Here is a 22,483-nt window from a genome sequence, read left to right as displayed (position 1 = left end):
AAAAATGAGGAAAAGGAATGAACACAAACGATGGATTAGAGAAGGAAGGAGGAGGGAGGAAGATATGCAAGTTACATGCAGGTATGTGAGTACAGGAAAAAGTAGCAAGTATAAATCACAAAGGAGATTGTCTTCCCTCCCCTCTGCTCCTCTTCTTTCTATTCACTCTTTCTTGCTTCTTGTCTGCTAAGATCTGTTTATACACTCATCACTGCAAAGCCAAGTGCTGGCTCTTTGCAAATTGTCTGCTGTTCTGCATGTCTGCATTTTTCCAGTTATAAGACTGGCAAAATATTGGGGACTTTAGCGTCCATATAGCATATGTAGTGTGCTTCTGATGACCTGAACACACCAGTGGTGCCTCTGTGCTGCATGTTGCCAGTGGTAAACCAGCATAGTAGAAAACACTAATGAAGGGAGAAGTCGTGGGTTTTGTAGGTGAGTTTTAATATTTTTTTAACATTATACAGATTACATTCATGTTGCATGATGAATAACTTTAATAGTCTAAGAAACATGTCTACAGAAACATAGAGAAGAGTATCTGGTAACTACTTATAAGTGCTTTTTGTTAAGGCCATAAGAAAATGCAAGGACATCTTGCCATCTAACACTTACAAGAGCACATAAATTCAAGCTGCACTTTCAGAATATATCGAAAAAGGAAAATTTTCATAGCACTACTAAGAAATAAGAGTAGATATTTCTGAACATGAATTTTAAAATTAGTTAGCTGTAAACCAGACATTAAAGATTTCATTATTAATCACATTAATTTTTTCTACACTATTTGTTATATTGTTAATGTAAGAAGGTACCTCTTACACAGTCAGAAAACAGAAAGGTTAATGAATCACTTGCACAATAAAATGTTTAAGAATTCAGATAGCCTTTTCAGATTCATTTGAAGATGTTGAATTCTGCGCCTTAAACAGCATTACGAGTTCTTTTGGGGGATTTTGATTGTGACAGTCTTAACTTCTGTGTATTCATGAAGTCCATATTCTCCCCTAGATAAAAGAGAACCAAGAGCAATATTTATGCTAATGCTTTTTATATGAGTTTTAGTCTGGATGGGATTTTCAGTGGTACTGTGCAATTGGCCAGCTATGTAACAAGTACCCTGGACATATTTGGAAGACAGCTGTGCAGCCAGACTGCTGCTGGAAACCTTTTGAAAAGCTACAGCAAGAGTCTCCAGAGAAAAATGGGAAAGAGAGTAATTTCATTTCTGTGCATAAGAATGGCATTTAATTTAGAGCATTTCTAAACTGAATTTCTGAACAGCAGATCAGGAACATGTTCAGCATGCTCAGCAAGTTACTTGTAAAGGTCTTCTGATGTCAAGAGTGTTCTCCAGAGTCAAAGAATAGTGACTTCATCTCAAGTAAATGGGGGGCAAAATTAATCCATTATGAAAACTCCGAGACACTGAAGAACATTTAATATCTCTGACATTTTATGAGCATGTGTTACCTTTATGTTTTCAATGATGAGATGCAGCTTGTTTGTGTTCCTAAGTGTTTAACACCTGACACAGTCAAACTCTTTAGCATAACTGATTGCTCTATAGAACAAGGGTTTGCTGCAGTACAATGTTATACACTTTTTGCTGCTGTCTTATTAGATAGATATATAAGCAAAACAGAAACCTGTGCACAGGACACTTGTATTGGGTGAGAATGTTTACTGATTCCCTTAATTTTTGAAGAGGCATTTTGTTAGTATGTCATATTCAGTAGTTTAATTCATAGTGGTATTATCACTCCAAAAATTGTAGAGGTTTTTTTTTTTCTGGGGTTCAAGGAAGTCAGTGTTTAACACAACCACATCCTATTTTTTCCAGAGCAGCTTTTGCTCCCAGATTTCTACCTCTCCTAAAAATGATTGACATATATTTATAACTTTTCTCATGACAGACGTCTCTCTGGTGATGATTCTTTCCTTGTTCTTTGGTGGGAATGTTTTTATTGGTCTGATAATCGTTAATTTGAACCAGAAAACTTTGGTAGCACAAAAGCTTAATTCCTCCCAAATGCATTGTTATAAGAGAATATTTTTAATAGTCTGTTATTTCCAGCAAATAAATCTAAAAAATATTTCTGAAGAAGGCTGTAATTCAGAATTGATTATGTCCCAGTTTTTGGCACCCAGCAAAGGCAAAGCGGTCTTTGATAATAATGACCTAAATTATTGGGGGGTTTAATTTTATAGTTTTCCAAAGCTCTCAGCATTGGCTTGACTGTTTTCTTTGAAGTAGTGGGAGCTTTGCCATCAGAAGCAGATTGTGCCCAGTGATGAGCAGGTATGAAAACACTAGTCTTTATCTCTGAAAAAACTGCATAAAAAGAAGCACTGAAGCACCTCACTTACACATATATTTTCTAATCCATTCCAGGGTTCACTAGAAGTGTTATGTATTTGTCTCAATAAAAAAGAAAGCTTGCCGGTGGTGATTTTTTTAGTCATTGCTTTAAAAATAGCAATATTTGTTCTCATATATATGGCATTTTAAACAAAGAATGAACACAAGTGAGACAGAATATGATTAAAGTTGAAGCTAGATTAAAACTAAAAATTTTGAAAAAAATTTTATTAGTTTATAATATTTGTATACTACTCCATGTTTTGGAAGTAAACAAAAGTCCAAAGAGTAGAGAGGATTATTCTCATCATAACTTTTGACCAAGTTGCCACATACTGTAAGTACATTGGTGTCAAAAACTTTTAAACTGAAAAATCTTGTTTAAGTCAAGGATTTTGAAAAGTCTCATGCTTTCAAAACCTAGAGCTTAAAGGGGATTTCACAAACTACCCACAGTTTGTGAAATGTGAAACCTATATGACAGTTTCTCTATACTACAAGAACTGTAAACTATAAACACAATGGTCAGTTTTACTTACCAGTGTACTGCAACAACAGTAGACTGCAAACTGGTTGTTTTGAAAAAGTGTGCATCTAAACAATTTTCTTATTTATTTTGTAGAGCAATTGTTGGTTGACATTCCCTCTAACATCATGATGCCTCTAGGCACTCTAGAGACTAATTTGACAAAATCTCAAATTGGACATCCTAGTTATGCATAATTAAGGTTGGGGTTTGGAATTTCGTTTTTAATTTCCTGTGAATCCACAGTTTTAAAAGTATTTACTTACATTTCTCGTCCATTTCCTGACATCTTAAAACCTCCAAAGGGACACTGAGCCGACAATGCACTATAGCAATTAACCCTGGAAGAATGGGAAAATTACTTTTGACAATGTAAAACAATTTTTTTCACTTCTGAAAAATCAGTATTTTTATGTAACCTGTAAAAAGCCTGTGGTGAGAGTCACACACAATATCTGAGTAATATATTTGCAAAAATTACAGGGAGTGTGAAGTTCAGAGAAATGAAGCATTAAAAGCAACTACAGTTATTGTCAGGGTACCAACACTCAGCAAGGATCTTCAAGCAGAGAGACAGTCATATCTTTGACCATTGCAATAAAATTCCTAACTTGTGCATAAGCTCTCACACAAAAGACTAGCCACAGCTAAGTGTTCTGCAGGTACACTTCTAATAAATAAACTCAGGATAGCTTCACTATATTTTTAGGAAGTTTGGTTCAACTCAGTTAAACCTTATTCTGTATTGTGGTTGTGAACAAAGACTCAATAACGAGTAAGGAAGGAATTTCACAGGCAAATTTTTAGGTATGAAGAATTTTGGCAGAATGTGCATCCTGCTTCCTAGCTGAGAATCTCTTTTTGTCTTAAAACCTTGTCAAATCAAATATTCTCTATTTTCATATCTTATAATCTATCCTCCTGCCAGTCTACTGGTTTCAACAAAAGAGATTCTGCTCATAGTTAAGGATTCCTAGACTACCAGTCATGTAAGAGCAAATCCCAAATATTCCGCTTCTATTGTAAACTTTCTTCCATATAAAGAATACCAACTCCTAAGTCAAGGCTGCTAAATTATTTTTGGAAAGCGTATGTTCTTAGATCACAGGACCTGGGCAGGAATTTGTGCTGGTTGCAAGTGCTTTCAGATAAAACGTAAATTGGACACAGGTTTTGTGTTCAAGTAAAACTGGTTGTTCTCCTTCTGATGTATTGAAATAACTGTAGGCAAATGCAGGTCTTTGTCAGTGATAGGCATTAGACTCTGCTATGCCTCCAAGTTTTCACTCTTGCATCTCTTAGCTTTTTTCTTTTCCAGCTCCAGGTAGGGTGCCTCTTCTTTTCCATTGCTGGAAATAGTTTGGCTTGTAGTAGTTCTCCCAGCTGGTATTTCCTTTCTTTGTTCAGTCACATTCGATCAATCTTTGCCATTACAGATGGGTCTTCTGCCCAGGCTAATGGCCACTGAACTTCAGACAATTAATTACACAATACCAAAATTGATCTCCATAAATTATGTATTGGACTATCTCTAGATCCTGAAGTAAGGGAAAAGGGCACTCTCATTTTCTCATGTTTCCTTTTCTTTTTAACAAGTAAATTTCCCTTTTTTAGACTAAGTTTATGGGGAAATTGTGTGAAGACTTACAAGAAGTAATTATTTGGTAACACATTAAATAGGGAAATGTGGGAAAGATATTCAGAAGAAATGGCAATGATCTACCGCTATAAAGATGACAAGGAATAAATATAAAAAAAGATCACCCACAGAAATGTGAATATGTCTGACAATTAGTGCTATTGACACCTGCAGATCTAAAGGAAGAATTTAAAAAAACATTACTTACCATACGGTTCCAGCCTGAAGAGCAGCTGCAAATGTCATTGCTTTATCAAGGTCTTTGGTAAAAACTGCTGCTGCTAAGCCATAGGTAGTATTATTTGCCCTCTTAATAACTTCATCTACGGTTTTAAACTTCATGATTTGTTGAACAGGTCCAAATATCTGTATCAAACACATGTAAATATATAAGGTGAACTAGAATAACTTGCTTCTTTAAGTAATTTATATATTTTAAGTTTACTTCTGCCAGATGGCCTTATTCCTGAATCCAATCGGTCAAGAGTGAAGAAAGTTCTAAATACTATAAATTCACTTAAAGATCTTTGCAATATGAAGCAGGTCAAGACAGCCGATGATAAATAATTAATGAAACAATAAATAATAATGAAAACAAATAAATAAGGATTAAAAGGCATCCACCATAAAGGTAGTTAATATGGTGTCACAGTGTGGTACCTATTTATACTGGTTACCAACAAACTCATATTTTCTGGACAAGCAGCATTTTTAAGGTCAAGAAAGACATTCAATTTTTCCTTCACCTAAACTTTCTATTAGACTTTTATCCCTGCAGGTAGCTGCACAACTGAGAATGTACCCCAAGTGAAACAACTAATTCTGCTTTCCATATGGGTGTCAGGTGAGATAACAGTCCCTCAGGTCCAGTTTTCCTGATACTGTTGTCCAGTGTTGTCAGCCAGAGGTGCCCATGCCTATCACAAAATACCATGACTGTGCAGGCTGAGGGGACATTACACTACATCTAACTAATTATATTTCCGTAGATTATGAGCTTTCTACTTCACTGAGTTTTTAGTGCTGGTTTCTAACTAGAGTTGTAAGGATTGATTTACATAGATCAGAAAACTACTGAATGTTCTCCCACTGTTCAAGCTGTGAGCTTCAAAACTTGGACATTCTTTAAACTGTCTTGGAGAGTAGCAGATTTTTCAATGATGTGTAGACATATCTGCAAACTTATCTCAGTTAAATAACCCCACAGAGGCAAAACAAAATGCCACCAACAAAATGCCTCTGGAAGCACAATCCAACTAGCTTCTCATATTGCAAAATAGCTGCCTGGTGCATACAAATGTCAAGTGGCTCCTTAGGCAGTGCAAAATGTTCACAAGTTGTGACTCCAAGGTTTGCACCTCTGTTACAGGTCACTGTGATGTGTGAGACATGGACAATATGGAGCAATGCAAGCAGCTCAAACCTCAGCATTTATCTACTGCATGAGCCTTTGTTGGCAGGGCAGCCTCATACTCCTTTCCCTCCTTGAGTAAACTGGTGAAATGGGCAACAGAAACCAACAAAAGCACCTCAAACACCATCAGGATGGTACAACAGGTTTACTGAGAGCATTTTCATAGAGTCACTTGACCTTCTAAATGGATATTTTGTACAGACATTTAAGCAGATCACTTTCAGTGAGAGAAGAGACTGACAAAAATTTATTTACCTCTTCTTTGGCGATGCGCATATCATCTGTAACATTAGAAAAAACTGTGGGCTGGATGAAGTAGCCCTTGTCTCCCCATGGACCTCCTCCACATTCCAGTTTGGCTCCTTCTTTTTTCCCACTCTCAATTAGATCCAGGATTTTGTTATACTGTTCCTTATCAATCTAAATGAAAAGATATTTCAAGGATTAAAACAGGACACACTGATAACAATTGGTCTTCTAGCTCATTAGCCTAAACCTGACGATTTTCCAGCTTTCTTCAGTTATACGTGTTGAAGTGAAACAGGTGGAGAGCCCTGCAAACATGTCCCTCAAAACTTTGGAGGCTTTTCTCAATCAGAAATTTCTATGTAGGAGAATCAGCTGTAGAGAGACTTCATTTTCTTTATAAAAAATTAGAAAAACATATACAAAATTGTGTATACTTTTATATTTGTCAGTGTTCTTGCCAACTACAAATGGCTCATCAAAATAAAAATAACTGGGCTTGACTCTGGAAAAAATAACAAAGGGCTTGATCTAACCCACAGAACTTTTCTGTAGTTCACTAGGTCTGGTCGATTTGCCATATTGTTTTCTTAAAACATTAGAAGACGTTAAAAAACAACAATAAAACATAATTTAAATTCAATGTGGGTTTTGGCTCATTCTGATTTACTAGTGGAATAAAGACATTTGCTTTTGGGAAAAACAGATTGCAATTCATTTATGATATGAAGCCAGTCTCTGCCACTCACCCAGGCCTACCAACAAATTTAACGTATGCCAAACATATTGAAACTTGTCTCTGTAGTATGGCCAAATACATGGCCTTTGTCTGGAAAAGGACTTTATAATGACAGTATAATAGGGGCTGATGTTTCTCTAACTCCTTCCAGTTATCAGTGACAGAGCGGATAAAAACTAAAATTGTAAATGGGGACTAGAAATGAATCCCACATTGTTTTCTTTCCTCCAAGGTCCAAGTCAGATCTGAAGGCAAATTATGCACAAGATAACGTGTATGTCAGAAACCCCTAAATGATAAAGCGTGTTTGGAAGGGGCCTCTGACAGTCTGTCTTTCCTTTTTTTTTTCTTTTTCTTTTCCCCTCTTTCTCTTTCTTTGCTCCATTTTCATGAATCTTTCTTTCTTTCACCCTTTCAGACTTCAGCCCTTCAAGAACTTCCTCATTGGGATACTGAGATTACTTCTAGAGTGATCCTTGCACAGAAACTTCTCTGTGGTCAGTTAGAAGAGTAGGTGTGTATCTTATTCTCTTATTAGTGCAATAGGTTAAAGTAACAAATTTTACCATGGGCATAGAACACAAAATATTTTCAAAGGTTCTGGGGAATTCTGAACATATATTAGTCTAAACCCCTATTCAACTAAAGCTGTGATAAAAGCTTATGGATATAAGGATATGAATTTATAAGGATGTTTATAAGGGTATGATTTTTAGTTCACTGCTCTCCCCTTATAATTTTACTTTCAAATAACTGCCTTCCTGGATGCTAAAGACATACAATTTCTGCTACCCTGGTGGCCACATAAACATCTTGAAGAAAGAATAAGTTTTGTATGATGCAACTCAGGTTGTTGTCAGTTCTTTGTTATTATAATCTTTATTTTTCTAAACAATATATGAATTATCATATATATGATATTTTAAATTCCAGTAGGGCTTTTTGCACTCCTTTGGTGTCCGCTGTGCACAGGTTTACCCAAACTTGCAACCTGAGGCAAATTCTGCCTCAGAGGCCCTGTGAGCTGGAGAAAAATATGGCTTTTTCTCTGTGGCAAGAGACCACAGTGAACAGACCTGATACAGGCTATCATTTTTTGATTCTAGAAAGAATTATTCAAAGCACAACAACGAATTTGAAGACACTGAGAGATATTTAACATTAATGCCACAAAAGAAATGAACCTACAGCCCGTGATTACAATTTTCCACTAAATGGAGTCATACCAGTTCTAAAAGGAGTAAATTTGCTAATCTATTAAATAGTTACACTTTGGCTAAATCTTGTTAATTAGAAAAATAAATGAAAAAAGTGGAATTACAAGACTAGAGGAGAAAAGAGACTCTATGTTCTTTCAAATGTTTTCATTGTTGATTTTTCACATGTTTAATTATCTTTTTTTTGGTAGAAGTGTATTTACATCTCTCATTTAAATTGTTAGCATGAAATTCAAACTCAGTAAAGCCACAATAACATGAGAGAGGATTTTTGTTAATTTTATATTAGCTGTACACCAGTCACCTGTAGTTTAGTTTTTTGAATCTTCCTGACCTTTGACTTTTAAATTTATTCAGCTGAATTTTAATCTTATATCAAAACATGTTCCAGGAGATCAAAATAATGTTTTTTAATTTCCCAAGTCTTGTGTGGCTTGGAATGCATTTTTTCCAATTTTCTGGGTGTCTTTTATTACACAAAATGACTGTGACAAACAATAAAGAACATCAAATGCCTTTGAGTTATTTTGCCTCCTACTTTTTCTCTACTATTGTGCTTTTATTTCATGCTTTTATTCCATATCCTGCATATAAGGTGATGTGGGAATGACTAGATGAGAACCATTGTAACAATGCTCTGAAGTGATCCATTGAATTCACAACATTGTGATAGCTGTACTTTTTAATGTTGCACTTTCACATTCATGTGATGGGAAAGCTGTTGGCATAATGTTTTAACAAAAGCAGGAAAAAATAAAAAACTGTGGCATTTTACTTGTGTAGTATTCTAAAACTGAGAGCAGCATAATAAACTCTAGTGCCTTGAAAAAAGGGAAAAGATTAAAAGTCTTATTTCTTCCAACTAGTCACATATAGTGGCACTATTTGAATGTAAAGTTAGCAAGATCTAACATGACATGGGTGATTGTACTTGCACTTTTACAGCTGTTCCATTGGAGCTTTCTCAAACATTTAAATTAGTTATAATTGTTCCCCTTCAATAACAAAAAGAGCTAAAAAAGATACCTTAGGCCCATGATATTGGCACAAATGACAATCACTCCAATTTCTCCCTCCTTGTACTCCAGACTAACCCCTAGAAAACTGTACTTAGCCTCGAAACTACTGCAACAGTTAGTTTAGAAATACATTAAATTGTGATGTCATGACAGAATAATGCTGGAAGCATGTCATATTACTCACTTGAGGCCCTTGCTGTACACCAGGTTTCAAAGGATCCCCAAGAGTATACTTCTTTGCTCTTTCAATGCTCCGGCGAACAAACTCATCATAAATAGGCTCTTCCACAAAAATCCTAGATCCTGCTATACAACACTGTCCCTGGTGATAGAACAGACCAATATGGGCAAATTCCACAGCGGCGTCCACTGCAAAGAAATGTGGAGTTTGTCAGATCATAAATGTGAATTGTCACATAATAAATTCTTTACTAACACTTGTCACCCATTTAGTTTCCCTTTCTAGCACTTTTTATTTTTATGGCAATTTAAAACACATTTACAACCATTTACTGATGTCCTGTCTACCCTTATCAAGAGCATCATGGTACACCTAGTAAAAAAACACTTTTAGGTGTTCTGTGGGACATGTAGATTCAACATTATTTGCCCTGTCAGGAGTACCAAGAAGAGTATACAGCTAGAAAGTTAATAAACCTGTATAAGATCCTTCTATCTGATTTTCATTCTACATTCATGTTTCATTAGGATGATCATTAGTTACACTAAGAGAGGTTGTCCAAAGTCCATATCTATTCATGAGCCATCAGTTTTTGGTGGCAGTCTAAGTTAAAATTATAGCATGACCGAAAAACATTAAAAATTCATCCTTTGTTGAAAAGGTTCAAATAATTTACTGACAAAGGAAAAGAATATTGGATTTGCAACAGTAGTAATTTATATAATAAAATTGCTACTAACAGTCTGCATCCGCAAATATAATATTAGGACTTTTTCCTCCAAGTTCCAAGGTAACCCTCTTCAGATTGCTCTTCCCTGCTGCTTCTTTAATCAGTTTGCCGACCTAAAAGGTAGGGAGAGGACAGCTTCATGTCAAAAAGTTCCTAATGACCTCTATAACATTTTTCTGATTTCCTCAAAAGTGAAAATCAGTTCAGAGATGTTCACTGTTCCAGTAATAAAATGAAAAATAAGTTTAAAAAAAGCTCAAAAGAGTCAGGGTACAGGGGACTTGTACCCTACAAACCAGGAATGTTTTCTAGAAGAGTTTCCTGCTGTACACCTTCATGTTAACTGCCTAAGATACATGGTACTTTTTTGATTACCATCACTCTACTTGCATGTATCTGTAATCTAAAGCAGGCACACATTTCTGCTCCACCAGTTAATCCCATTAGGGTAAAATTCCTCTGCTTTACAGATGAGAAAGCTCTTCAATGCACAAAACGCATGAAAGAATCTACACTGCCTGCATGGACACTCTCCCTTATTTAAATTTCTCCCTTAGATGAATGAAGAGGAGGAAGTGGACACTGCGAGGCAGAACCCCTAACCTTTTTTTTTCTTTGGATGATGTAATTAAGTGAAATACTTACTATGAACTGCCCTGGAAAAAGTTTTAATGAAAAGTCTGCCTGTAGCTCTTGTGGCTGTGGTCTGTAGCTGCCTTTGTAGCAACCATGAGGTAAATTTCCTCCCTCAGTCAGCCTTCCTGCCATCCTTTCTCATTGCTAAATTACACTGCTAGAAGAGAGCTGTCACCAAGCTCAGTGAATACATCCTCTGGTCCATCTGCCCTTGGAGGGTCGCTGGGCACCAGGAACTGTCATTGTTACTGTCAGTTGGGAACATCTGTGGGGTATTTCTCAGATCTCAGGGTTTTGGGTTGTTTTCCCATTCCTGTAGAGCTGAAGGTTTGTGAGCATAAACACAGCTCTTGCACTCAGTGTATACTGATCTCTGACATGAGGCAATGATATTTATCTTTCGAGTCTACATCCAAGAAGTTAAGAGAGCAGATGGCAGCTTTTCCATTTAGCATGCCTGTAGACAGATAATATAATGAACTGTATTAAGGATATAGCTAATCCTTAGTCCTATATATAGCCTGCAAAGAGAAATCTTTAATTACAACACTCACAGTTCTGCAGAGTGAAGGTTAGGGAAAATTAACAGTGACCTTCCTTTTAAACAAATACATATTCAAACACTCTTCTAAGACCACCCAGACGGTCCTAAGTATCACTGAAATACCAAAAAGCTGTCACCTCACCTAAGCATGTGCAGACCGAAGAATGAGATTTCTTAGGTAACTTTCTACCATCCTGTTGTTATTAAACTTAAAGATAACAGAGCTTCTTAAAAAAAGATGTAAACAATGTTATGAAAAAGTTTTGGTTCAAATGAGTAAGACTTAAAATAGCTTTGGTATTCTAGAACCTACTGTATCTCATGGACTGCCTTTGTTTGAAGGGCTTTCCAGCAATACAAACATTGTTTAAATATGTTTAAAGTTAATAATAACCAACAAATCATTGAACAGACTTTGTTTAACAGACAAGCGGCCATAAGAAAGAAGAGAGTTAAAATAATTACACAGAACAAGTTACACATTAAATCATTGCTGGGATTCAGAAGGGCACGTTTCCTGCTTATATTTTCTTGCATTCATTATAGTACCTCTGTAGAGCCTGTGAAAGCAACTTTATCTATATCCATGTGGTGAGAAATTGCTGCTCCAGCAGTGGGTCCAAAGCCGGGCACAATGTTCACGACTCCAGGTGGAAATCCTGCCTGAATTGGAAGAAAGAGCCCTGTAAATTCAGGGAAGGATAATAACTAGAAGAATGTGTGTCACACAATCTTATTTCCCTTTCCAGTTCTCCAGCCACCTTTTCTCAGCCATACATTTAGTCCCAGCCCTAGAGACCCAAGAGATTTCATTTTATTCTCACGTAATTTACAACCTCTTTCTTTCACCTGTCTTTCAGGTAATTGAACTGCATACTATTTTTCTTTTTCTTTTTTTTCTTTTCTTTTTTCTTTCTTTTTTTTAAGCATTTTACTTTAGTTCTTTGTCAGTACCATTTCCAAAGAATTTTTTCTTTTATTTTCTCACTCAGGTGTATAAAGAAATGTTGCTTACTTTCATATCTGCTTCATTAAACCTGTTGGAATCAACACATGTGCTTGCTGGCTTCTGCACATTAATATCTCTGTTAGATGGAATTTAATTAATGATCTGATGACTGAAATTCTGTTAAGAAAAACGATGGAACTCTGGATGTGAGTTGAAAGTAGAGTGGCCAACATGAGAGTTTACAGCAAAAAAGAGACAGATAAGCTACCAAGCCTGAAAAAGATGGCTGAGACATGCAGAGTTTCAGTATCTTGCACATTTTTTATGCAAATAGGCTTCTCCTATGGTTCAAAACAAATGTATTGTTTCCCATAAATTCTCTATTAGATATGTTCCATTCACAGCAAAATGAACTATTTTCTTCCAGCAGGTTGTCAGGCAAACTCCGAGGATGTGTGAAGAGTAGATGGAATTTATGTTGGTTTATGAAGCACCTGTGCAATCTCAATGGCACTTCCAGAGCAAACATAGAATAAAAATACCTAAAAGATTAATATTCAGCATTATCACTTTAATAAGTCTCTTTATAGTATTAAACAGGACTTTGGAATTACATGCAAAAGTTCCATTTTTATTTGGAAAACGGTACATTTCAGGTGGTGAAATGCATGTAACTCATGTCCTGCATTTTAGATATGTGGTTGTTATTTTTGTTCAAGCAACTTTTATTCCTTACGGTTTCATGCTCAGATACAGTCTGTCAGTGCTTGTTATGCTAATTTAATATTCCAGATAAATATTTACCCCGAAATTGATGAAACAATGAGGTTTCTCCCATTTGCTTAGCCTTGTGTTTTGTACTTAATTTTTAGGGCAAAGTCTCACTTTGAGCATTTAATTTCCACATTTGTTTTAGATCTCTATATATTAGCAAGAGAGCTTTGTCAGTGCTATTAAGAAGGATAGTGAAGGTTACCAAAAATGACTATATATTTTTTTATGGTGGACATTTGGGAGCTAGAAAGTTAAATTAGGTCTTCAGATATTTTCACAAGTCTAAAGCAGCTATTGAAGTGATCACTGGCAAGGATTTGGGCTCCAAAGTTTTTTGTATATTCTCGATACTGATCGTATTTCCACCTATGAGCTTTCCTTTCAGGAAATCAGAATATTAGAATAGGTATTTCATCAGATCATAACAGAATTGAACTACTTTCTGTGTAAAATTACTTTTTTCAGCGAAATACACTTTCTGATACTTTTTGTTAAACATTAATGGAGAAGGTTTCTCTGATATTTTTAAAAGCTATTTCTCCTCCCCATCATTATCTAATAGCATTTACTATGTGATGCAATAACAGCAGGACTTGGCTCCATCCTGATAATCATTTAGTTTTTGTGTAATATTAATGTATAACCAGTCAGTATGCTCTGCTGAATCACTCCTTTGTAGCAGAATAATAAAATGTGCCAAGTCATTCCCATTAAAACTCTGCAAGGTTACTGCACTGGTGATTACTGATATCTGTGCCAACTTTTGAAACAGGTTATATTTGTTTATTTTATTGGGAAGAAAGCTAAACTATTTTACTGTTCTCTTTGGGTGTTTGCTGGACTGGGCACAATATTTAACTTTGGAGATGCTAAATTTCTGAAGAAACTACCACACTCCCTTTTCAGGAGCATAAAGTGTATTCTCACAGTTTCTGTGTGAAGAGAATTCACAGGTTTGGCAGCAGTCACCAGTTTGATTTTACGGCTCCCTGTTAATAATAAACTCAGGTGGATGAAAACTTTGTTCAGTTGAAAAAGAAAAAAAAAAAGCTGTACAAACAGGTTCTTTTCCGTGATAACTATGCTAATAAAGCCATTGCAACCCACCTCCAAGTACTCTGCACTCGACTGCTTGTTTGCTTTTGCCTTTGAAAGGTACTGTGCTTTTGTAATACATTTGCTAAAGAATGGAGTTTACTAAATCGCTATTATTGGGTTTTGTGCATGTGTACTAGGCTGAAAAATATGCATGCCTTTGCCCTGGTTTGGCTTTGCTGGTTTACAGCAAGGTAGGTTCCACAGTGCAAGGCAAGGCATGCAATGAGCCCGACTTGTATTACCTTTGTTGGCATTTCAGCTGCAGTATACTCTTACATCTCTGAGAGGGGCAAATAACTCTGTTGTTGATGACTTACCTCTTTAATTAAGGATCCCATGTAAAGGGCACTGAGTGGAGTTTGTTCTGCTGGTTTGACAACCACGGTGTTTCCACAACAAAGGGCAGGGGCAATCTTCCAGATGAACATAACCAATGGGAAATTCCACTGAAAGACAGATGAGAAAGTGTATCCTGTTTCTAATACATCACCAAAATGCCTCCACTTTTCTAATATAATAGTGCAGATTGTCAACTGGGTGATTGAACTTTTTGTTGAACTCTTTTCAGAATGAAGACATTTTGAAAAAAACAACTTGCCAGCCATGTAGTACAAAGACTGGTGATTTTTGTATATATATGTAAATCCAGGGGATCCGAGGTTTAGTTTAAAGCTCAAGAGACAATGAGTGTATTCCTTTAACAAAGTATTACAGGCAGTTCTTGGATTAGTGGTGCAATTGGGAGTTTTGCTATCTTAAATGGTCACACCCATCATCAATTCAGTTTTCTAAAGGAGACAAGGTAATAACACATAATGCTGCCCCTGCCCTCTCCCCTGGAAGTTTCACTGGCAGCTGTCTGTTGGGGGCAGTTCAGACAGACTGAAGAGCAGTTTTGGATCCGATGTTCTGCAGGGTGGGAGACAAAATGACCAGGGGAAAACAGCTCTTCCCCTTTGAGAAAACTGACAGTAGTTTGGAAAGCATTGAGGCCATGAGCCTCAGCTCATCAGATACCTTTGTAAAAATGGGAAAAAAGGCAGTTAAGAGTTACCTATTATGTCAGAAAGGCTAGGAGGAAAATACATGCAATACTTCTTTTTTTCTCTCCTTGTGTCCTTTCAGCCTCACCCCAGACCCAAAAATAATAGGAGCATAAATAACATAAAGTGAGGGATTACAGGTTTTCTGGATATTCATTGTTAAAGTGGAACTACGTAAGTGAAAGGCAGTGGAAGTATTGAGGTATCAAAAGTGGTTTGCAACATACAGATAGTCCTCACACTTTTGGTTTATGTAGAAACCTCCAGCTTGGTGGTTAATATTTCAATGGAGAGAAAGTGAAGATGTACTCAGAAATCCTTAACATTTTATAAGGAAAGTCAATGTTTGTACTAACTACTGCTTGCACTTCCAGGACATAATTATATTTAAAATGGCCACATCTGGTATTTCTAGCTCTTTAGCATATCCTGACTGTTTTACTTAAAGTATCTTGTGTCTGACCTGCAAGAGAATCTAAACCAGCCGTAGCTCTCCTAGAGACTGGATCCAAACATGTTTTAGTGATGTTGTCCAAATCAATGTGATGCTCTAAAAATACAGCAAATCTTCAAGATGAGCTTAAAGACATCAGGAACATGTGCCGGACCCACATGTCTGAGCAGACCTGATAGACAAGATGACTTTTTCAGAATCTTTTAAGTTGTCAGGCAGGTCAGATGAGGCTCCTCATAACTACTATGTCAAGGGAGTGGGTGGATTAGAAGTAACTAGTGCATATAACTATTTTCACAGGCACCCACCAAAACTATGTAGACTTCACAAATAAATTTAGAACTTGAGTTCCTCAAGTGTTTTGAATGATCAGACTCAGGTAGGCCTTTTGAAACTTCAGTTAAAATGAAAAACTTCAAGACTGGGAATTTAGATAGGCCAAACAGGAAATTGGACACATTCTTTGTGTTGTTCCTTGTGCCACCATCATGGTGAATGAGTCTTAGCCATAAACAAAGATCCAGCTGTCTGGATGCTGTAAGAAGCAGAACATATATTCTAATCTTAAAGAGCTTATTGCTTATAAGCTGAAATATTATAGACTGTAAATATTACACTCTTCTAGGTGTTTGTTTCTAATTATTTCAGTTTCAACAAAACACAATTCCATCTTTCAAATTATTTCATAAGTCAATCTTTTGAAATTTATTTTCTCTCAGTATACAAGGAGGAGAGGGACAAGGTTGGACCAAACTGACTCCTCACAAACTGATGAAACAGTATTACTCAGGATAGTCTCTCTCTTTCAGGACCTGAAAATTTCTAGTGAATAATGTTTCCCAAATGCACTTGCATAGGCAAAATTTCAAAAGCATTTCCATTTGTAACAAGGAACATTTGTGTTTTACATAAGTGGTTCCAACTTACAGGAATAATTTGGCCACACACGCCAATAGGCTCATGTCTTGTAAATGTAAAAAAGTTTCCATCTATGGGAAAAAGAAATAAATTAGGCATTCAGACAAAGCATTTGTGAGAAACAGTTAAATCAGAAAGATGGTAAAGTTGGGTACCAAACTTAGCTGGATGCAATTTTACTTATAAATGACATTTTCAAAATCTTAACTATGCAAAAAGCCATAAAGTACATCTGGATTCAATGTCTACTTTCTTCATAGCTCCAAGATTTGATTTTTCCAGTCTGACAGACTTTTTGCAGTGATAACCCTGCTTCTCAATGTGGTATGCACAGAAGACCAATAAGCATTCTTCATTTCTTTTTTCTTTTATCACCTTTTTTCTTCTTTCAGAAAGTTCTCTTTTAAATCCTAGGTACATATCAGACATTTTTTAATATTATATCTTAGCTTAAATCAAATCCATTAAATAAAATATTCTCTTTGATTCAAATAAATATGTGTTCCATTAAACCTAGTATAGAGGTCTACATAAGGCAAAAAAGTTGAAATATTTATCACTCTAGTTGTCCTTAATTCCATCTTTATTACCTTTTCCTTAATTCCTTCTTTATTACCATTCTTTTCTTGTCTTTCTGAGGGAAGGTAGCTAGAGAGACAGTATTTTCATAGAGCTGCTTAATGGGAAAGGGAATTGAATTAAATTTTAGCAAATACTGTTTCCTCATCCTATCTCTTAGTACTTACTCTTCCTAATACATTATCCAATAACTGAAATAAATATTACTGCTTTGTGCTAATCTTTGCTTAAATATGCAGACACCCGGGTTTCACTTCTGTAGTATTGTATAAACTGTACATTGCTATACAAAAGTAGCCTCCCACACTTCTTGGATGTACAAACAGGTTAAAATTTTTTGTGTCAATAAACAATACTTGTCAGTAGTGTATAGAACCAGAAGTAAATGTGAAGACCAACACGAAATGTTTAAACTTAGAACTACGGTAAATCTTTAATAACCTACTTTAAAAACTTTTAAAATATTTTGCATTTGAGATATTTTCTGCACTGCACAGCTTTTGTATAAAAGTCAGTTATTTACAGCTCACGTTGGCTCCAGTTCTGTAGTTCTGTCATCTCGGCACTACTCACCCATTGGAACAGTACGCCCGTGGATTTTATCAGCCCAGCCTGCACAGTAGCGCAGGGTTTTGATACAGGCACCCAAGTCCATTAGATAGGCTGTGGAAAAGAGCTTCCCACCATCAATGGTTTCCATTGTCTGCAGACAGCAGAAATTAAAAAGTTAATATCAAGTACCCATAATGGTTCTTTTGTTTGTGCTTTGTAGTTTAGCTTTTGGAAGTTCAGTTTGAGGATTTCAGCTTTAGAACAAACATTTATATTAATTCTCCTCTGAACGACTCATTTTGAAAAACTGCATGTAGCAATTTACGAGTGAGAAATATTCATGATGGTTTATATATACTGAGCTATGCAGATAGCACAATCACAACACATTTTAATAGTAAGATTTACTGAAAAAACAATGACATCTCTCCCATCTGAATCAGTTACACAGTTCTAGTTTATATTAAATATTCTGCAAGCACAGGTAAGAGACTGTGCAAATAACTGATGCAAATAAATTGAGTTGTTTTCCTCAAAAAGCAGCAAGAAGACCCAAATCGTGTAATAAAATACCCTAAACAGACCATGAATGTTTGATGTGCAAAGAAAAGATCTGAGTGATCTAGAACTCTTAAGTGAGAAAGGTTCACTATGAAAAATAAATGCTTATGCAGAAGAGACTCTCTTTTATTGGCTAACTACTAACTGTGTGAACTAACTGGTCTTATTTGAAGCCAGGCCTGACTCTCCTTGCCAGGCAGACATAAACTTATAACACTCTGTAAATATCCATTCAGCATCTATAACTATTCAGCTGAGCAATGCTATTCCACCCACAGAGACACCAGCACTAAAGAGGGTTGCTTTCCAACCAAATCTAAGGAGTGTGGTGGGGATTAATTTCCATACCCCTTACTATAAGGACATCTGGTTAAAGATCATGTGCAGTTTGTAATATTTTTCTCAAGCTTTCCAAGACAGAGAGACTGAGGACCTTCAGATTTGTGAACAATATTCAGCAGGAAGAGCCCAAACTATAGTTTTAAGATCTAAACTATAGTTTCAAGATGTTATCAGCTTGGCATTCTTTAGCATTTCAGGTTGGATCTGTAGACTGATGCTTCAAGAACAGTTCTTGACCAGCAACTTCCCTGTGAGGTTCACAGTTTTAGTTAACTGAACACATTTTGTCTATCATATTTGGGAAGAGAACAGAACAAACCGAGAAGACAGCAATGCTTGATGGCTTTTTGCAACAAGGAACTGATTAAATGTGGTATGCCCTTGCTATTCTAGGCAATAGATCTGGCACGGTTTTCTTCTGTTTGGACATGGGAGAAAATTCTTCCCTGGCCTCAAATTTAGGAATTCTCTAGCTTTCAACATCACAACAGATTGAAACCTAAGAAACAGGATTCTCAGGGGCTGTTTCAGTACCCTGCTTTGGCTTATTCTTCCAGTCTCCTGTCTATAGGACTGCTGAGCCTCTGAAGCATCTTGTCATCAAATAAAACACTGAAATGGAATAATTTTCATCCTGGTCAAATGCATGAATACAGGCAAACACCTTTGCAATGAGTTTTGGACATCTATTTTGATCTCTAGTGGACAGGAGTGTGTGTTACTCCATAGTACTAGTTTTGCTGGTAGGATAAACTGTGAGTAGAGAAAGTCTCTCTTCATCAAAGGCTAGAAAGCACTTCACTTATACATGCCTTTTCTGAAAAGGGAAATAGTTAATAATGTGACTGAACTGTAGGAAATATAAATAAAGTCAGTAAAACAGAAACTTGGGAGGGGCCCCAGAGAAAAACAATGCTTTCATGTTATGAAAATGGAAAATGGGAACAAAAACTAATTCAATGTTTCATCTTTCCTGTGGAAAAAAAAAAAGATTGTATCTTCATCCTCTCTGCATTGTAATGCCTTAGACTGTACAATAAGGAAACAAATGCCAGCTTATCCAATTATTTAATGGACAATAGGGCATACTTTTCTATTCAAAACACACCTCTCCTTAAATTTTGTATCTCTCAACTCAAATCTAGCATTCTAAAGGACATGAGTTCCACCCACCCAGGGTTTCTCCTGAGAAACTCTACTATAGTCATAAGGACATATAATGGGCAACAGATCCTTTGCAGATTTTACATATCTAAAGGTTAGCATTTTATGAGCTTATCTGCAGTGTGTTTTGTGGCTAATGGCTAAATACTTCAAACTGTAACTAGATCAGTCAGAGTGATGATCCTGAATGTTGGATAGTCCTCCTTCTCTTTAAATTATTTTACACTGTTGGCAGAAAACCAGGATCTATCTTCAATGCAAACAATTATCCGACTTAAATTTTAATTCCAAAAGGTGTTTGAAACAGCAGAGAAATCACCCTAATGATAGTACTGTGTGTGGAGTTTAGAACAAGGAGGAGGGGATACTAGCCTTTATCAAACTGGTGGTGCCTTTATATTTTATGTGTCATTTTTTTGTCTCAGTGCACAATCTGTAGGTGGGGGCATTACAAGTTACATGTCTTCTGTTAAGTGTGGTAAAATAACCAATACACAGCAGTTGGTAAAGACAGGACATCATTCCCAGCCCTCATGTTGTCTCTCTTTTTAAAATAATCCATTGCTGCCTTTGGTTTTGGTTAAGCTTTGTCCCTCATTAGCAGTGGCAAGCTGAAGTTAATGAAGGACCAATGACAAGAAAATATATAGCCATGGAAGTTCAAATTTCTCCCAGTTTTGACTTGTATCATCTCTAAACATGGAGCCAGACTTTGAGGTCAGGCCTTGATTCAGACTTTAGTTTAGACAAGCATTGACCATGTGATCTAGGTTATGTGTCCTTAAGAATCAGCAATTCAAATTCCTGTGATTGTGAGCACTTTAAGTATCACTGTAATGCTAATCAAATACTCAAGTACTTTGTGGATATAGGGTGTTAAGAGACCAGAGGGCAAGCCAGTTTAGTGAAGACCATGTGCTATAGAGATGAAAACCAAGCATTCAGACAGCCAGGCTTTCCAAAGTGTGGGTATGTTACGCTTGCTTGTACCTTTCTCTAAAAATCAGAACTTTGTCTTTTTGTTCCCATGTCATACTCACAGCTAAAAGCAGACGATCTCTTTCCACTAGGTCAGCTAGTTTATTCAAGAGCCTTCCTCGCTCTGAGGCATCCATGGTGCGCCAGGTTGACCCGAGCTCAAAAGCCTTTCTAGCAGCTTTGACTGCCTTGTCTACATCTGCCTGCGGGGAAAACAGGAAAATTGCATAATCAATAAGTGCATAATCAATAACAGCCTTTTTTTTGCTGTTAAACATGTACGGTTTTGCATGTGTTTAACATATAGTTTAAGTAAGAGACACACCCCTAATCTGATCAAATTTAGTGACAGCAATGTTAAATACATGGGTTGTTATCTTACAAATGCTTCCATTGCTATTTCAGCAATGTGAACTTGTGTGAGAAACAGATGGGTTCTCAAAGCTTCTAAAATAAAAATATATAAAAGAATCCTATTTTTAAGATTTTGATTTTTAAGCCCTCTCTATACGCCAAACAATTACACAGATGATACAATTTAATCTCTTTTATTTATGAAGAGATGTCCAAGTCTGTAAGTTAAATGCTTAATTACTCATCATTTGGAAGTTTCTTACAGTGTAATAACTAGGTTAGAAAAACCTGTTCCTTAGGCTGTTTCATAAAATGAACACAGATTTACTATTAAGGAAGAGAAATCAATAAATTTATTTTTGAATGATTTAAGAAATATTTTTATTTAAGATTATTTTAGCAATTAAAAAATAGAACAGGTTTAAAATGCTAAGCCTAAATATTTTGAAGTCTAAATCTTGTTTTTGCACATACCAGCTAATTTTCAGTCCACAAACATTTTTTAGTGTGTATTTTATTATTTATCATTTGGTTTTCACTATAGGAGGAAAATCTACAATGAAACCATTCTGTGCAAAGAGTGCTCCAAGATTAAAAAAAACCAAAACAATGGCTTGAAAAAGGTGTTTTAGTACTTGGAATTCTTCTATGTTTCATAGTTGTAAAATTTACCAAGGAAAACAGTGTCATAAAAAGGAGATTTATTTTGTTGGAAATGAAAAACAATTTCAAGGGAAAAAAAAAGTGGTTTCTATATATTCCCAGAGAAATTTGCATGCAATGTTTGAAGGATTTCTTTCAAACATTTTTTGTGCTGCTGTTTGATAAAGTCTCCTTCAGGGAAATCATTATCAAGGTTGACTAAGTCAGCAAATTCAACTAAGCAAACACAAAAGTCAATTGTTTTAAACGTGAACCAGATCTTGAATCTTTAACTGATGTGGGTAGCCATCAACTAATTTTAAGAAGCTGTGAGTAGTGTGGGTTTGTGGCTTGGAAAGCCCAGCACAGACCTGTTAGGCAGAAGGCCACAGAACTTTCGAAAGTTTCTTCCAGGAAATTTGGGAAAAGATAGGAAGGACCTATACAACTAACACAGACATTACTATAGGGTAATGCAGGCCAGTCACCTTCACCAGGCAGCTGAAATCTACCAAATTAAGAAGAATTGCTTTTCTTCAGAATCTGTCAGCATGTTGTCAAACACCTCATCACTATCTGTGAACCCTATCATAAATTTTCTATATCTTTGCAATAGAACTTGAAGACTGTGGCTTGGGCTTAACTGGAAAAGGAAGAGGGGAAAACAAAGTCATACTAATATGAATGATGTACATTAGAACTACATTGCCCAGTGTTCTTTCTACTAGAAGTGCAAAAACAATGAAAACTGAGAAAAATAATGTGAGAGAGTAATATAGGGCTGTGAGTGAAAAGTAATAAAAAAAGATTGTTCTTCAA

At 36.1% G+C, this 22,483-nt stretch overlaps 1 protein-coding gene across 1 annotated transcript in view; it reads right to left on the bottom strand.

The window, feature by feature from the left end:
• Positions 1–426: 426 nt before the first annotated feature.
• The window catches only part of ALDH1A1 (aldehyde dehydrogenase 1 family member A1), a 31,471-nt gene continuing 9,414 nt past the window's right edge, over positions 427–22,483 (bottom strand). Inside the window, exons 3-13 of the mRNA XM_085043850.1 lie at positions 20,731–20,871; positions 17,645–17,774; positions 16,502–16,563; positions 14,395–14,523; positions 11,806–11,919; positions 10,087–10,189; positions 9,350–9,534; positions 6,200–6,364; positions 4,739–4,896; positions 3,158–3,232; positions 427–1,010 (exon numbers count right to left, since the gene is read on the bottom strand). Of these exons, the coding sequence (XP_084899976.1) occupies positions 938–1,010; positions 3,158–3,232; positions 4,739–4,896; positions 6,200–6,364; positions 9,350–9,534; positions 10,087–10,189; positions 11,806–11,919; positions 14,395–14,523; positions 16,502–16,563; positions 17,645–17,774; positions 20,731–20,871 (1,335 nt within the window). The 3' untranslated portion in view covers positions 427–937. The remainder of the gene's footprint in view (positions 1,011–3,157; positions 3,233–4,738; positions 4,897–6,199; positions 6,365–9,349; positions 9,535–10,086; positions 10,190–11,805; positions 11,920–14,394; positions 14,524–16,501; positions 16,564–17,644; positions 17,775–20,730; positions 20,872–22,483) is intronic.

Source organism: Lichenostomus cassidix, chromosome Z (assembly GCF_008360975.1).
Source record: "Lichenostomus cassidix isolate B80296 chromosome Z, HeHo_3.0, whole genome shotgun sequence".
NCBI classification, from domain to species: domain Eukaryota; kingdom Metazoa; phylum Chordata; class Aves; order Passeriformes; family Meliphagidae; genus Lichenostomus; species Lichenostomus cassidix.
Note: the sequence above shows the minus strand (reverse complement) of the source record. Positions and strands in the feature narration are given on the sequence as shown.